General features: G+C 47.6%; 1 protein-coding gene across 1 annotated transcript in view; it reads right to left on the reverse strand.

Moving 5' to 3' along the window:
- Positions 1-3,776: 3,776 nt before the first annotated feature.
- The window catches only part of RNF11 (ring finger protein 11), a 29,723-nt gene continuing 17,189 nt past the window's right edge, over positions 3,777-16,310 (reverse strand). Inside the window, exons 2-3 of the mRNA XM_065071407.1 lie at positions 5,549-5,718; positions 3,777-4,940 (exon numbers count right to left, since the gene is read on the reverse strand). Of these exons, the coding sequence (XP_064927479.1) occupies positions 4,769-4,940; positions 5,549-5,718 (342 nt within the window). The 3' untranslated portion in view covers positions 3,777-4,768. The remainder of the gene's footprint in view (positions 4,941-5,548; positions 5,719-16,310) is intronic.

Raw genomic sequence — 16,310 nt, forward strand, 5'->3', positions numbered from 1 at the left:
CAACTCTTAAAAAAAAAGATCTTTTTAGAAGACGCTTTGACACCCTTTGAGACGGGGGCTGAGGAGAAGGCCGGAGGTGCGGGCCCTCTGCTGTCGGTTTGCTGTGCGGCACAAAGGAGCGGGCGGTGTGTTCTGCAAGGAGACACCCCAGAACAAACGGCAATCTGGAACCCCCGCCAGAAAGCGTTTCAGGCTGGAGAGTGGAAGGGCGTCGGTTCCCACGGGCGTGCAGAGCTGCGCCTCAGCGGGACGGCGCCTGGACGGCGCCTGGACGGCTCCGGCCGGCCCACGGAGCTCAGGTTTGGGGCGATTCATCTTTCTCCCCTGACTTTCAGCCTTGTCCCTCTGTCTGCTGACCCAGCAGGGACTTTTGATGAGAGAGGCCGCTACCGCTCACGGGCCGGCGGGGCAGGGGAAGATGCTGAAAGGTGGCGGTTTGTCTGTCTGTCTGCAGTGAGAACCCTGGCAAAAGAGCCTCTAGTGAGCAAGGGCAAGGCCTGGTGTGCCCAGCCATGGCACATGGAGCACTTGGACACGCACCCTTCTGTGCATTTGTTGTTGAAATGCCTTATTTAACATAAAGACAACATTTTCTAGGGGTTGGTGCTGCCAACAATACGTTTATGGAGGTTTTGTTTCTACTTTTCAACTGAGAGGATGGAGGTTTGGGGGTTTTCGTTTGTAGTACGGTTGGTCGCGTTGTGCTGAGTTAAGTACATGCCACCTTTGTGCTGCCAGAAAAAGGTGCGGATATTTTCACCAATATTTTATCGATTCCTCTCCACAGCTTTTACTGAGCGGAGTATCTGTGCAGAGTGGATGTTGTAAGAGATCAGTTGCTAGCGTGCAAATACAGGTATTTCTTCTGCTTCAAAGGATGGTTTTGCAGGGTATGTTTGGACTGTTCTTTTTATCGAAGCCCCAAACTCTTATCGCAGAACAGGTTTAAATGCAAATCTGCAAAGGATGGTTAGCATAAATTATATTCTTCAAAGTTAAATGCCATATAAAAGGAAATGTTAATCCTGGAAGCTAATTTTTATCATGGGTAATAAGAAGGGTTCTTCTGAACATATTTTTATTCATGTTGTTTTATATGTTATCAACTAGTTTGTATGTTTTTAGTAAAAATGCGGTGTTTGTAGTAAACTGTATTTGTAATCAACTACCATCCACTTTGTTTCCAAATCCATTTTAATCCAGGATTAGGTGATGAGAGGCCTTGTTTGGTTTCAGCCATGTTGTTGTTTGACTGTCTGTCTGACCCAGAAGAATCTTCCTCTTCACTACGATTGCGCAAGGACGGGAAACACTGGAGTCCTGGCACTGCTTAAGTAAATTCAGGTATTTCATAATCCCTTAGCCCAGAAATAGACATTTCTAGTGCTGCAAAGAGAGAACCGTCAGCCTTCCACACACGTAATTGCTTTCAGCCCTCGGAAGCTGCGAGACAGCAGGAACTTTGAAAACCTAAAAGCCATTCTACAACATCAGCTCCTCACAAAGTGACTGCTGGGGTTTGTGTCTGTTTATGTACAAATGTTGTGATTTTCTCCCAGATTTACATAATGAACTACAGCAACAAGTAATAACGATTATCATCCTTACATGTAAAATGACAGAAGTGGTAATTCTGGTAGCATGCAAGAGTTTTTAAGCATCAAGGTCTTACAAAGTCGAGTATTTAGTACTTGTCGTTGCATCTCTTCTGCCTCAGATTTGTGAAAATGTTGGGGTTTTTTTCTTCTGTTGTACGAGACAAAAGTCCATCTCTGATCTGCAGATGTAACCTGACGACGTCCCTGCTGTACTGGCTCGGTGGATCGATGCTCCTGGGCGGTGGCAGCTCTCGTCTCTGACCGGGCCAGCAGCCCGCTCAGGAGCTGCCGCGGTGCCTGCCAGGGACTAGTGCTGGACCGTCACTGGCACACGCGCTGGCCGGACCGTCACTGGCACACGCGCTGGGCAGACTGTCACTGGCACACGCGCTGGGCAGACCGTCACTGGCACACGTGCTGGGCAGACTGTCACTGGCACACGCGCTGGGCAGACTGTCACTGGCACACGCGCTGGCTCTTGCGTTGTCACCTGAAATGGCAGAGGCTTGAGCCTGATGTTCCCTCGTCTGTTTCCGGGGCTGGGTTGTTTGGCCAGGTAGGGTTCTGATGTACAAACAGCGTTGTTCGCTGCACGTTTTCATCCCACCGCACAGCGCCTACAAAACGCTTTAAAGCAATATTTTTTGATTACTGAAGATGCACCTACAAACTCGGTAACTTACACACAGTAACTGAAAGAGCAATTTTTTCAGATTGCTTTGCAGACGTTTTGCCGTGGGCCCGTGCACCCCCAAGCCCCTGGCCCTGGCTCAGAAGGGCTACGGCTGACCAGGAACCAGCCCTGCAGCCGACTGGGCGAGGAGACGGCTGGGCTGGAGCGGACTGTCGTGGTTGAACCGTAAGTGATGTGTTAGACGTCTCTGAGACAGGAGGCAAACACTCTCTGCATCTTACAGGTGGTGGGATTAAAACACAGATCTGGTTTCACAACTCTTGCTAAAATTCAGGTTACACATTATTTGGCATTGAATGTTTTTGAATTAGAAATCATCCAGAACAGCATTGCACCTAGAAACTTGAAAAACCATTTGATTTATTTGTTATATTTACACATTTGTCTTTAATCTAAAATGTGAACTTTCTGGAATGTTTTTGTGTAATCACCTCTAGGTTTAGCCCTTCACACCTTTTTGCTATTTAACAAGTATTTTAATAAAAGTAATGTTTTTCCCTTAGCCCGGTAAGTAAATCAGTGATAGAAGTTCAACTACACAGTGCCTAGAAAAGCATTCCGCTCAGTAATTGGTCACTTCATCTTTCTTAAATCTCGTAATAAATAAGGACTAATACCAACATGAATGACAATGCTGTTTTTTCAAATTGTTCATTTGCCAGTTTTAACAAATGGATACTTAATGCGGACATTATTTTACCAAAACAAAAGAAACCAAACCCCCAAACAAACAGACGAAAAGGAGGGCACGAACACATATGGAATGATGAAAAGAACAGTGACATTGCACAGCTTCAGGTCTCTCTTCACAGATGTTGATCCTTGTAATTAGGTATGTACACGTTCAGCAGGACTTTGCGTCCGGACGGCTGTGTGGCAGCTCCCGTGAATCGGCACTGCAGCTCCTCCGGGAGCGCGGGCTGCTGCCCGCTGCAGGGCAATAGACCACTCAACATGCTGATTCTGCGTTTTGCTGAACAGCCCTTCAGAAACTATCCGTAACATGCACAACTTGATCTTGTCAATACTCCGAGTCTCACAGTACTTGGATCTTTCAACACAACTTGCTGTGTCAAGTTCTCAGGTATATGCGAAAACCAATCAAGAACGCTCCCCCATTTGTTGTGGTTTCCTTGAGATTGCCATCTCATTTTGACTTCCCCATGTGTCAGCGTCACATGAAAGTCAAAGGAGGGTGCATTGAGGAGAAAAAAAACAAGCTAAGTGGAAAAAAGGTGTCTACAGCTACAGTCTCTGCCAGACCGTCCCCTCAGCACTTACTGTTGGCTACAGCCATTTTTAACGGTGTCGTGCTGGCTCGCGCAGCCCTGTGTGCCCCTCACCCGCTCCTCTGACAGGCTGTGTTTATAGAAACTTTGCATTTATGTGCACAGCAAAATGTATCTTCCTCATATCTGATTTCGTCTCTGGTGCACTGGTGTGTCAGCCAGCAGGGCTTAACAGATACATTCCATACAGGAGACTGAGATACAGTATGTTTATTCTTAACTTCTGGTAACCTAAGAACTACAGGAATGAGAGATGCCGTATCCATTTGCTAGGATCCAAGACAACCATTTTTAGGGAGAAAAAAAGTAGAGTAAGTGATCAGTGCTAACAGTACATTAGTTCCAATTTTGGGGTATTTTTCTTCAGTCATGGTAGCTTAACTATTTATTGACCATCTGGCCCACTTTTAACCTGTGACAAAGTTTAAGGCCTACAAAACCATGAAGCCGCAACTTCACGATAGGGCTTGTTTCCTATCTTCATATTCCACATCACTTGTAGAAAAGGGATAATGCATCTCAGTTTGCTTACAAGCTAGGAGATCACTTTGAAGTCTGCGTATTCCTAACTGCAAACAAAATATAGCACTTTAAACAGGTTATAAATAAACTGGTTTTCAAGCATAGAGCCAGCCCAACAATAACAATACACTATTAAAAAGACCTAAGGCAATGAATTCCATCTCCAATGGAAAAAAAAGAAAAAAGAACTGTGCAAACAAGCTTAAAACTATTTCTTTGTGCCAGTGTTATAAAATGTAGATTTCAATAAAGCCTTGACCCAAATGCCAGGACTTGTGAAAAGAATCAGAACAAAACTGGTTACTTTATTTAGGAAAAAAATACTCTTACCTTGCTGCTAATAAAATCGGATACACGCAGTTTAAACATTTACAGTTGCCGTAACACTTTACACAATTCCTATATACGGGTGTAAGAACAAACATTAAAAGACAATGGTGGGTCAAGGCTTTACATTAAAAATAACAACCTACTTTTTCTATAGTCTCTAAAATACTATGTTTTTTCCAATATTTGCAGCCATTCAGGAATATTTTTTTTATTTCTTAGGAAATGTGTACTTTGTGCATGATCTTAATTCCTAATTCCTGGCTCTTTGGGCTGAATGACAAAAGGATCAAACCCATTGACGTGGATGGTCGAAGGTTCGGTGGAGACCCCCGGGCTCAGTTAGTCTCGTAGGAGGACAGCAGCGCTGCATCCACCGGCTCCATGCAGGATGGACAGGTAAAGGATCTCATCAACCAGTCATCTATACAGTCCAGGTGGTAAATGTGCATGCATGGCAGAAATCGGATAGGGTCCCCGTAAACAAAGTCCATCATACAAATGACACACCTGGGGACAAGAAAAAATAAAAAGAATAAGAAAAAAGGCACCATACAAATATTTAAGCTGGTGTTACCACACTGGAAATGGAAAGTAATGAACTGTCTGCTCCTGGATATGTGTGAGACAAGCAAACTGTACTGTCTGCAGGTGCTGTGGGAGGTGTCTGCTCTGCCCGTGCTCACTCCACCAAGCACTAGGTTCTGTTGTTCCGGCGTTCCCTTTGCAGTACGTGCCTGCGGTTACGGCGGCAGCGAGGGCAGCAAGCCTGCCCTAGGCACGGCAGCGCAGCCCGGAGCGCGCGGCCAGAAGCGGTAACAGGGAGCCATAAAGGTGAGGCAGTAACGTGAAATCATTTCATTCGCTCTGTGAAGAGCGAATAAAGGGGGGGAGATCAAAACACACTATGAGGGCATGAATGACATGGGTTGGGAAAGGTAAGTTTCACCTGTAACAGGAGAACAAGTGAGGATAAAGGTCATTTTTTTGAGAAAGCTACGTTAGATTACAGGCCCTGCAGATCAGGCAAAACCAGGAGGACAAGAGCGGGTTTCCCTGGGCAATCCCATAAACCGAAGCGACAGCCACATCAGCCCAGTCAGGCTCCTGTCCCTTACTCTCTGATCTTCTTCTCAGAGCCGTCTCGCCCGGGGTCGTAGACGCCTTTGGGGAGGTGCTGGATGAGGCCGATGCGCTGCGCTATCCGGATCTGCTCCTCCTCGGTCAGCTGCGTCGCCAGCCGCGTCTGGCTGGGCGTGGGGTGATACACAGGAACGGGGACCTGCTCCTAAAACAAAACACTTCCGTTACAGTACACACAGTGGGTCTAACTTTTGCTCTTAGTCCCACACGTGTAGGATCTCCCACTCCTACTTTGCAATTTTGGGGCTATAACTGTACTGAGAATGAATGGGATACAGAATCGAGGCCGGAATCCTGAGCAAGGAGCGGCAAGATCTTTCGAGCTCCGGGAATCATTCATACAGGAACTACATGTCCAGCAGGCACCTGGGGAACTGCTGAAGCACTGCACTGAACACCACAGTGGCCAAGGACGAGACCCCAGTATTTGCAACAAAAAGCAGATTTTTTTCTTCTACGTTTAGGAAGAATCCTTTGCAGAGATGAGGACAGCACCTATTCTTAGGAGTTTTAGAGAGGAAGGGCTTTTTTGTTTCTGTAATAATTAAAATTTATGTGAACTGTTCTGGGCCACACAAGCTCCAATCAGAACTGTGGATTTAATTCTTGTGTGTTTAAGAAGTGTCACCTGGACAATAGAAGGAAAAGCTTAAGTAAGTAATCCAAGTTCTACATTTGTTCTCATATATTAATATAATTTCACAAGTTCTCCCAAGCTGGATTTCAATTGCTGTACGTTTAAAGTACGTATTTCCCAAACAAGTAACATGCACCATGGAGGTATGACACAGTCCTTCCTCTGCCATGTTCTCAGAAACTTATTCTCAATACTAACAAACTTTAGATATTCTCACTAACATTTGTATTAACATGGTACTTATTTTACTTGCTTTCCAAGCACTTTTTTGGCCGTGAATACCAATTTTGAACAGGAGATACTATTAGGACGGTATTAGCCGGTACCCATGAATCGACTGTTAACAGGGAGACAGTTTCTTGTAATAGGCCCATTTCAGTGGCACTTCTTAAACAGCAGAAAAAGATTCAACCTGTAGCTGTGTTCTGAAAATAAACCTGGTGTATCAGCGACACAACAGCATCGGCTCATCTGTCTGAAAAAACGCAGGAGCTGCTGCTTCAGAGGACGCTGCTGCGGAACCAGCAGCCTGCAGAGCGCGTGCGCCGAGGCAGCACACGGCACAAGGGACCCGTCGCCAAACCGCCACTCGTCACCGGTATGGTGACAATATCGGCCTTTACTGTCCAGGACAGAGCCACCACCTTCCGAAATGTCTGTCCTGACAGAGCAGCGACTGCTGTGGGCATCCGCAGGTCCCTATGGCAGCAGGAACAGCCTTCCCCCCTCCTGCTCCCTCGTGACCTTTGGCGATGCTCTAGTGCTGCATTCAACTACCACCAACACCTGGCGAAGTCCAGGTACAGGGTTTAACACAGGTAATGCCGTGACTGTAAACCTGATGAAGAAATTCCTCTTCCACGGCTAGGGAGCACAGCAGGCGGGCAGACAGACGGGAGACAGCGGCCCGCGGAGCACGCAGCAGTGCCCAGCAGCAGAACTCGCTTACAGAACATGCTCATCACAAATACAGAAATGCTAATAAAAAGATACAAGTCTGCCTGGCAATTCTTTTAATACAGTGCCTACCACTCACAATTCAGCTGTAGGGAAAAATTCAAAGTCTCCTCTTAATTTCGCTACCCGAGGACTTTCCCCTCTGATTGCCCAGCAGAGCTCGGAGGAATTATGAGCAGGTTCAAGAGACAAAATGCCAGTGGTTCTGTAAGTTTCATCAATTTCCTGACTAAACTGTAATTCAGAGAAGGAGAGATTTCTTCTTGATCAGCTGCCTTTTAATGGTCTAAAACATATAAAGTATTCCCTAATCATAGTTTGTACAGCACCAGCTGAAGCTAGGGATGACCCGTCAGATACAACAGCATTCACGAGGGGGCTTTGCAACCTTGGGTACCAACACTATAAACCTTTTTTACTCATCCCAAGTGCTGCAGCCGCTCTGCACTGAACACAGCGGCTCCAGGCAGAGCCCCGTCCTGCTTTTGTTTCAAGAACTTAACACCACAAACTATCCGTAACTTCTCCCCCCCGAGCGTTGCTCTTCTTCTTTGGACAGATTATTAAATCCACAGCAGAAGACAGTACTCCTTCACTTATTACAAAGACAGAGAGAACACTATTTGGAGAGAGGTGATGCATCCTCCTTCCCCTCCTGGTAAAAGAGGAGCAATGTAACTAAGCACAGGCATGGGCAGGAGGAGGGGATGGATTTAGTACAGCTCCACCTGGCAAAACCATGACTGCACGTGATCATGCAGAAACACAAGGAAAGGAAAAAACAGGAGGGGGAAGAAAGATCCAATAAACTCTCAGAACATCTGAACCTAGTAGTGACAACTGGCAGCGAATGCCTATAGCAGAGCAGCAGCAAACGGGTCAGCTCAGCAGAAATTACATAGCAAAAGGACACTACAGTGAAGTGATCTCTTGGGAGCTCGAACTGCCACATTTGGGCAATTCTGAAACAAGAACTCAGTCACGCTGACCAACCAAGGACTGCTTCGGTTAGGTTTTAGGCAGTAAATTAACACAACTTTTAACCCCTTTTTGCATCACGGCAGAGCCCCTTCCATGGGCACCACCTTCCCCAAGGAGACCTTGAGAACATGGGGACCTGAAGGACCCCGGGCCCCCTTCCCACCCCAGACACACAAATGCTTTCCGCCCGCCAGCACTGCACGGGAACACTCGGGCCAGCGCCCTGCGCGACGTGCCTGACGTGCCCGGTCACGGCACGGATTTATCGCTGCCAGCTGGGGGCTTCTACAGTTTCACATACTGGACAAGACTCTCCTGTCGGATGAGTAACCCTGGGTGAAAATGGTGCCGTCTTTCACCATGACAGCTTTGTATTTGTGAATCCAAAAAACCGGGGGTTGGCGACGGCTGCCATGACGTTGCGAAAAATGCGTTAAGTTGCACTGCCATACATAAAAACGGGTGACGACTCAATACCCTCAATGGGACGCGGGTCCTTAACACACTGCCTGGTGGCACTTCAACCTCAAACTGCAATTACTATGAAAAGCCAGAGCACCCCAGAAACCGGCTACAAACATACCAGGAAAATGGAAGAACGCAGCTGCACGCCTTGCAGAGATTTAAATTACGGGGTACACCGACAATGGCCTTTTCAAACCAGTCCTCTCCCCACAACAGATTAAAAAGGCATGTTTGTATGATTCTGAAAATATTTTAAACTATTTATTCATGAGAATACAAGAGCCCAGGCTGGTCTGACAGTCTGAGAAAGCAACGTCCAGCATCCCCAGAGGGGTCACAGCAAGGGATGGAGCAGACTGCACAAAGTGCTCCCTCAGCTGGACCCACCAGCTGCCCCAGGCTCCCTTAGCCCCCGGTGGCCCCCAGCACCCACCCATCTGGCCCCACACCAGCAGCTGCATCCCCCACTTTCTCCTCCAGCACATCTCTGAAGCGCTTTTGGAAGCTGAGCTCACCCGACACCAACTTGAAGCCGCCTGTAAGGGCAGAGCCCAGCCCCGTCACCCGCCGCAAAGCCCCCGCAGTGACTGTTACTGTGTTTATCGACACACACGGTCCCGCCTGCTCCAGCTTGGATAGTCAAGGGTAACGACATGAGGATTCAAGACTTCAGTCAACTTACGTTTGTAGCTAGAGGCCCCCTTACATGGACATTTATATTAAAAGATGGTATTACCCAAATAATTATTATTTTACTCCAAAGAGAAGCATGAATTTATTGCTCGTGTCTCACTTTTCTGTTATCTACCATGGAAAGGGTTTTGCGGACAAAATTACAAAATACTGACCTTCTAGCCAAAGCCTGTGTTATTTATTATTTGATAAAGATGTCAGGCACTACAAATTAAGAAGAAATTTCATGTTAACTTAAAAAGGCCAAAACAAGTAATAAAAAAAAAACACATAACAGTGTCAGGCCATGAAATAAAAATCACTTTCTGGCACTTAATTTGCTTTAATGAATTATTTTTTCACCTATGAATTTAGTAATGATGAAACATCTGAGATGGCCAGTCCTGGAGATACACAACTCTCTTCTTGCTCCCAAAGTAGGTGATGAAAGCCAAGGAAACTCGTGCTGGCTGCGCACAGCAGTCGCTCCCTCCTAACGGTACTCAGCCCGCAGGGAGCAGCGTCACTTGGGCCTGCAGCACGCGGCAGGGCAGGTCGGGTCTGCCCGGCTCCTCTCCCGGGAGGAGGACAGGCGCTGCGGGTCCGCAGCCCGCCGCGCGCCATGGGAACGGACGCTTTCCCGCGCGGCTCCAAGGGCCCGGGCACGGATCCTGCGCGCACACTCCGCGCACGTTCTGGCCTACAGAGGTTTCTCATCAATACAACTTACCTTGGTCACTTATGCTGCTGTAAATCTGCCTTTCTCTGGTTTTACAGCATTTCCACCTTGTTTTGCAAATGCAGTGAATTTGTAACACTCTGAAAACAGGTCAGCAGTAGATCAGAAACTCTTAATCCCTGGATAAAGATTAAGATCCCCCTATGCCACACAGCAGCAGTATGTTATCAGGGCTTTTGTTTGTTTGTTGTTTTTAATAATTGCACCAGCATGCACAAATTCTCCTTTCAGGAAGGTCAAAGGTGAGATGAATAATTCACAGTATCTAATAGCTGCAGAGGTTAAAGCTGCGCCGCTGTCCCCGAGATCTGCCCACAGCCACCCGCCTTCCACCCTGACCGCCTTGCTCGCTTCCCACCGCTGTATTTTCTCCATCTAATCCAGTGCTCCATGTGTCTCACCCTGGGATGTTTAACACCGGATCACCAGCACATATGGTAATTCGGTCCAGCAGCACAGAGACACGTCTTCCTTGCTACATTTATCCTAAGTCTTTTTTAGATTTTTTAAATACCGGTAGGTATCCCGCTTACAGTCCTTGTGGTCAGTGCCTAATTAATTAATGCAGATAGAAAAGTTCCATTTGAATTTCGCCAGCCATTGCCACAGCTCTTTTTGAAATCCCTTCGGTATGAAAATGTCCTTATTGAAATGTGTTGTCAGAATGCCTTGCCTTTTTTTCTCCTCAAAATCCCCACTGAATGTTATGAAATGTTCTCTTTTTGCTACTTTATTACTCATAAGGAACCTGCTGGGATGACAGTCCGGAGGCCCTTTCTGTGAACACCATTCTGATCGGGATGGAAAGACTCCAGCTCCATCGGTATGTGAATGCACATTCCGAAATAATATCCTCCCCCAAGACGTATTAATGTAAAACCACTCACCATTATAAATGTGCATTATATGACAACTACAGCTTACTTTAATAATCCTTAGATTATGAGCAGCCTGCCAACTATAAAACCCTTTTTCTGCCATACAGAACAGTTCGTTTAGAAAGCTAAGTACCAGTTGCTATAAAACATCATGTAATGAAATCGTTACCTAATCTTTTATATTTCTGATTCCAGGTGGCCGGTCAGTATAAATAACTGTGACAGATCTTTTGTAAGAAAAATCCCCTCCTCTCACCTCTCCTGCTTGGAGGAGACACCCGGGACAGACAACCAGGTGGGACAGACCAGCAGGTCGGACAGACCTGGACACACAAAGGGAGCCGTTCTGGCACAGGCTGGAATCCAAAGCACAGGTCGGTCCAGCAGACACTCTTCACTTACAGCCACGCAGTCAGAAAAGAAATTAAACAGTACGTTAACACCACATTAAGCAAAACCAACTCATCCTTTACCAAGTTTTCAAGCCTGCCAAACAAAGACTGATTCCCCTTATGTGAGAAAGATGAAAATCCAAGTAGTTCTCTCCCAATAAATAATAACGTGTTTCAAAATAATTGCACCACGCTGCTAAATATACGCTCACCTTCGAAAGAGAGTTCCAAGTCCTTGCGTTTCTCAGGACTCCTCCCTAAGGAGGGTTAGAAAACATGAGCAACCATGAAAGAAAGCAAGTTCGGGCTGCCGACACTTCAGACATCACCTGGCCCCTGAGCTCAGCTTTGCCACTGAAAATAGGGCTGGAGCAGAGGGAGGGGAGGCACCAACCCAACACGTCCCGCCTGCTGCTTTCCGGGATGGTGACAAGGGCTGCTGGAGAAAGGGACTTTGTTTTCAGGCTTCTTACCCGTGCTGTCACACAAAACCAAACTGGCTGCCCACCGCCAAGATAAAGAGTTGACGGTGCCCTGTGCTGCTTGGCCAGCGCAAACCCAGCCGTACCCGATGGTGACAGTCACCTGCCACTCTGGACTCACCTGCTCTGAAATTTAATTAACATCAATGCGAACCTAAATACAAAAAGATTAGCAAGAAGCAGTTGTAGGGGAAAAGCAGTAATTAAAAAGCAGTAATTAATCCCTGGAAGCGCAATCTCCTGACACATCCAGACAGTCTTTACATTCCCAGGCTGCACAGCAGGTTTCTCTGACTCAGGGGCCATATCCTTGGGTACGGTTCCACCAACTGAACTCTCGTTCAGCAGCTTCGTGTTGGTTTTACCTGTCTTTGTTCCTCTCTCCAGTGGTCCCACCAAACATCAGGGTGTGAATTGCTTCAGTAAAGTGGGTAACACAGACACCAACGCATCCCAGACCATCAAACTGCTCACCAGAGAACTGACTCCATGTCTCCAGACAGACCCACTGACAGCATCAGGCCACAATTTCTGAGAGATAACGAAGTTCTCTTACTACAGCTCCTAGCATATTCTTTTAAATAGTATTGTTTTGTACATAGGAATGGAAAATATTCATAAACAATGTAGAAAACTTCATGCTTTTATACCAAGTTGCTGCAGTGAGCAAAGCCAGGTAAGAACAGTTGCCCCTAAATGTTAAATTAAGGACACTCAGGCACAAAACGCAGCCTCCCTAGACTGGTACAGCCCAAGGACCACAAAGCAAATCAGCTGGGTAAGGGGAAAATCTCGCAGTCGTTTCTGCAGCTGGTGGCAGAAAAACAGCCCACGCGTGCGGGTCATCCTACCCCACACGCCACCACAACATCTGCATTATTGGTGCATGTTCTCTCCTACTTTCGCCAAGTGGTTGTCTTGCAGAAACCCCCTCTTACGCCTGGCACGCGCAGACTGCTATTATAGTGCTATGTCAAACACAGCACTTACGGTTCAAGCAAGACGGCTGCTGGAGGAACGAGGAGCAGATTTAACAACAAATAAAGTCCCTGATGTTCTGGGAAGAAGAAAGTGGTCCTGTAGCAGGAGGTGCTGAAAATAAATAAATCTCTGCTGAAAGGTACAGAGGGAACCTACTTGTCCCATCCACTGACTGCTGCGGAACTGCTGGCTAGCAGGAGGCAAAAATAAACAACACCCCAAGCAAACAAATCCACGAACCCAGTTAACACGTTCTTCAGCGGCTGCATCCAAGCACAAGAGGCGGGGGAAGCACTCGGGAGCTAAGGATGGAAAAGCTGACAGAACGCTAACAGTCCACGCAGAAATAGGAGAATCCTTCACACTTCCTTCAGATACATAGTAACTTTCTGGAAAGGGTAAACATCCATCAGTGTAACTTGTTTGTAGTATAAATCAAAGGGATAGCAGCTAAAAATACGAGTATTGATCATCGTGGGTCAGTCTGCAGGCAGCCCGGACTCTCGCTGCACCGGGTCCCGCCGGCAGCGCAGCAAACAGCCTTGTTCACACACGCAGGCTTGTTCACACCTGTCCCGCTCGTCCCCTGATCTCAAACACGTGTGACAGGTCCCAGACACCCAAACCACTCATCGGAGGCTTTGACTCACCTCAGGGCGCAGCAAACAAAAGAGCTTAAGCTCACAGGTGCTTCTGCCTCCTGAGATACAAGCTTGGCCCAAACCCCCAAAGCATCGCACGCTTGGACAAGTCGGTGCAAGTCCCTTACATGAAGGCCTTGATATGGATTACTGGACAGGCAGGCGCCTGATGGAGAGTGTAGGCATATATATAGGTGGCTTCAGACAGGCAATGTAACGCACCGGGAGCTAGTCAGGGCACATGTTATGTCCTGAACTCCCCGCTGAGCCCACAGGCTCAGCGGAGCTGAGCTGAGCCCACGCAGGCCCTGCTCACCTCAGGGTGCCATGCGGGGGAATCCGGGGTTTAGGGTGCAGCTGCCCCCAGCCTGTCCAGTCCAGCCGGTCTCCGTGAGGCACGGGTCCTGCCGCTGCCCTGGCCGGGCTCTCGCCACCGGCTGCGAGGACGCTGAGCAGACACGCTCTGGGCCTCACGACAAGCAAACGAGCCGTTACCGTGCACTGTGCAATCGCTACGGACACGGGGAGAGCTGCGAACAGGCGGCCCAGAGGAAAACGGAGAAGCACCCCAGCCAGAGACTTCAGCCAGGAAACCCTGACTCCAAACACTTAAAATATAGCGAGAGCGCTAAAATGTATCTTTTGGCAGGAATTAAGTCAGTTTCAAGGCAATTCTAAGAACAATTGTAAAAAACAGCCCTTCCCAGTACTTCAGGAACAAGGTAGCCAAACTACAGAAATCAGCCCTAATTAGCCAAGAGGACAGGCTGGGGAGAAAGGGCCAAAACAGGGAGTAAGCATGCAAATGCACAAAAGGCAAAGACACAAGCAATCCATCAGGGGAGGACTGCTGAAGTATAAGTACAGGCTGCACTTCTGTGTGTAAACAGAAGATGTGTATATACGTATATTTAAATGTGCTAGTTTGAACTAATAACAATACAGTAACACATAGCAGAGAAATACGATGCAGAACTAGGAATGTATTTTAGAAGAAGTATAGAGTAAGTAGCATATCAAAGGGTCAGCGAAATGAAGTGACCTCATCTCTAGGCTCAGAGTAAGGTGTTATCTTGGTGTTATCATGAAAAGGCAGGGCAAGCACCCTCCACCCTCCCTGGACAAAGAGGGCCATCCAAAACACAACTCAACAGCCTTGTCTAAAACAAGTTTCAACACCCACCCAAAACCATCCTATTGAATGCAAGTACCTCATACACCACGCTCCTAAAATAGGGCTTAAATAGACAGAACAGCCCAATTAGAATGAGAACATCAACCCCATGTACAGTCTTCTGGGAGCATATGGTCTCCTGGGAGGTGTCAATTTAGCCTCAGATAAGAAGAAACAGGTAACGAAAGCAAACAGGCAGATCAACAGAAGCGATCCAAGATCATCTGCCCCCACGTACTGTCCTACCTGACAACACAAAATACTTTTCTGTAGCTGCCCAGTTGTAAGAACACACCACAAAAAAGAGGCTTGCAAGTGGACAGAGTATTTCTTTTTATCGAGATAGTCTGTTACCCAACCAAAATACACAGGCGAGGGCTTCTGCAAACCTCGAGCAGGGAGCAGGTAATCCCCCGGGGCAAGGTACACCAAGCAGAAACCTGATGAAGAACTTTCCATGAGGCCTCGCAGCGAACAGGGGCTCAGCAGAGCGGGACTCACACGGTGCAAGCCTCGCCACGCCACGGAGAGGAGAGAAAACACATCGCTCTACTAAGGATGAGTGACTTGGGGGAGAAAAGTGCTAACAGTCCACGTCCTGTTGCAGAGGAGCTTCCAAAGCAGATGGGGCTGGTGACGAGCTGGGTCTGTGTAAAACCTGATGCAGAGAGAGTGGTGGTGCGGGCACCTGCTGTGAGCCCGTGCCAGCGAAGCAGCCCACGACAGCAGGGCTTGTGTCAAAACCCAGCGATCTGCATTATACTTCACTTGATCGTAACTTTGTCCTCAATTAGAAATATTTTAATTGCCTTTTTAACGAAACCACCCCGGTTAGGAACACTTGCACCAGAGGAGGCTGCCGTGCCTCGGCAGTTTGGTGGTACACTCGAATCCACAGGCTTTTTCATTTTCTTCGCATCATCTGAATTTCTAACACGGTGGATGTCCCTGAAATCCAGGTCTGTGAGTTGCAGGCTCAGCCTGGGCAGCACAGCAGGGGAGGGGACCCGACTGTGCACAGGCAGCCAGGAGGCTTCGAGGCCAACCAAAGGATATAATCACGCTGCAGCTTGCAGCGGCTTAACCACAGCTTTTTAAAGAATGTTTCTGCATCAGCCTGCCAGAAAGCCACAGACAGACGAAGCCTCACATACAGTCACCATACACCAGGGCACCCCAAACGTAGCTGGAGTCCCTGGGCTTGGCGAGGATGTCCCCACCATCCCCCCAGCCAACAGCTCCCTCCTTCCGCCAGGGCAAGCGATGCGGGATTTCTATGACTTCTTCCACGTTCTGAAGCTGGCAATGGTGTTCAAATCCAGGGGCACTGACAGCCCTGCCCTGCTGGGCTGTACACAAGGGGCTGCAGGGTAACGTCGTGGGGACGTGGTCACCTGTCCCAGTGGCACACTCACTGCCATCCACCACTTCAGCGAGGATGAACACACACAAAATGCAATTCGGCTGTTTGTTTAGTGTCATTTGATAATAACATTAATTATTTCAACTCTGAGTCTATGAGCAGCAGCTGTAAACAGCCAGAGGCACCTATTCAGGCTATCGGCTCATCTCAGCCAGTCATTTATTAATCTTAAAGGAATGTCTCAGGCATTAAACCATTACTATTAAATCAGTTGGTTTGTTGGTTTTTTCAAAGCAGCGCTGTATCTAAAAGCAAGGAATGGACTATGAATATTAAGGCACGCTAAAGCTTGACACAGCTCCACTTTTCGCTGCA

This window comes from Columba livia, chromosome 8, assembly GCF_036013475.1.
Source record: "Columba livia isolate bColLiv1 breed racing homer chromosome 8, bColLiv1.pat.W.v2, whole genome shotgun sequence".
NCBI lineage: Eukaryota > Metazoa > Chordata > Aves > Columbiformes > Columbidae > Columba > Columba livia.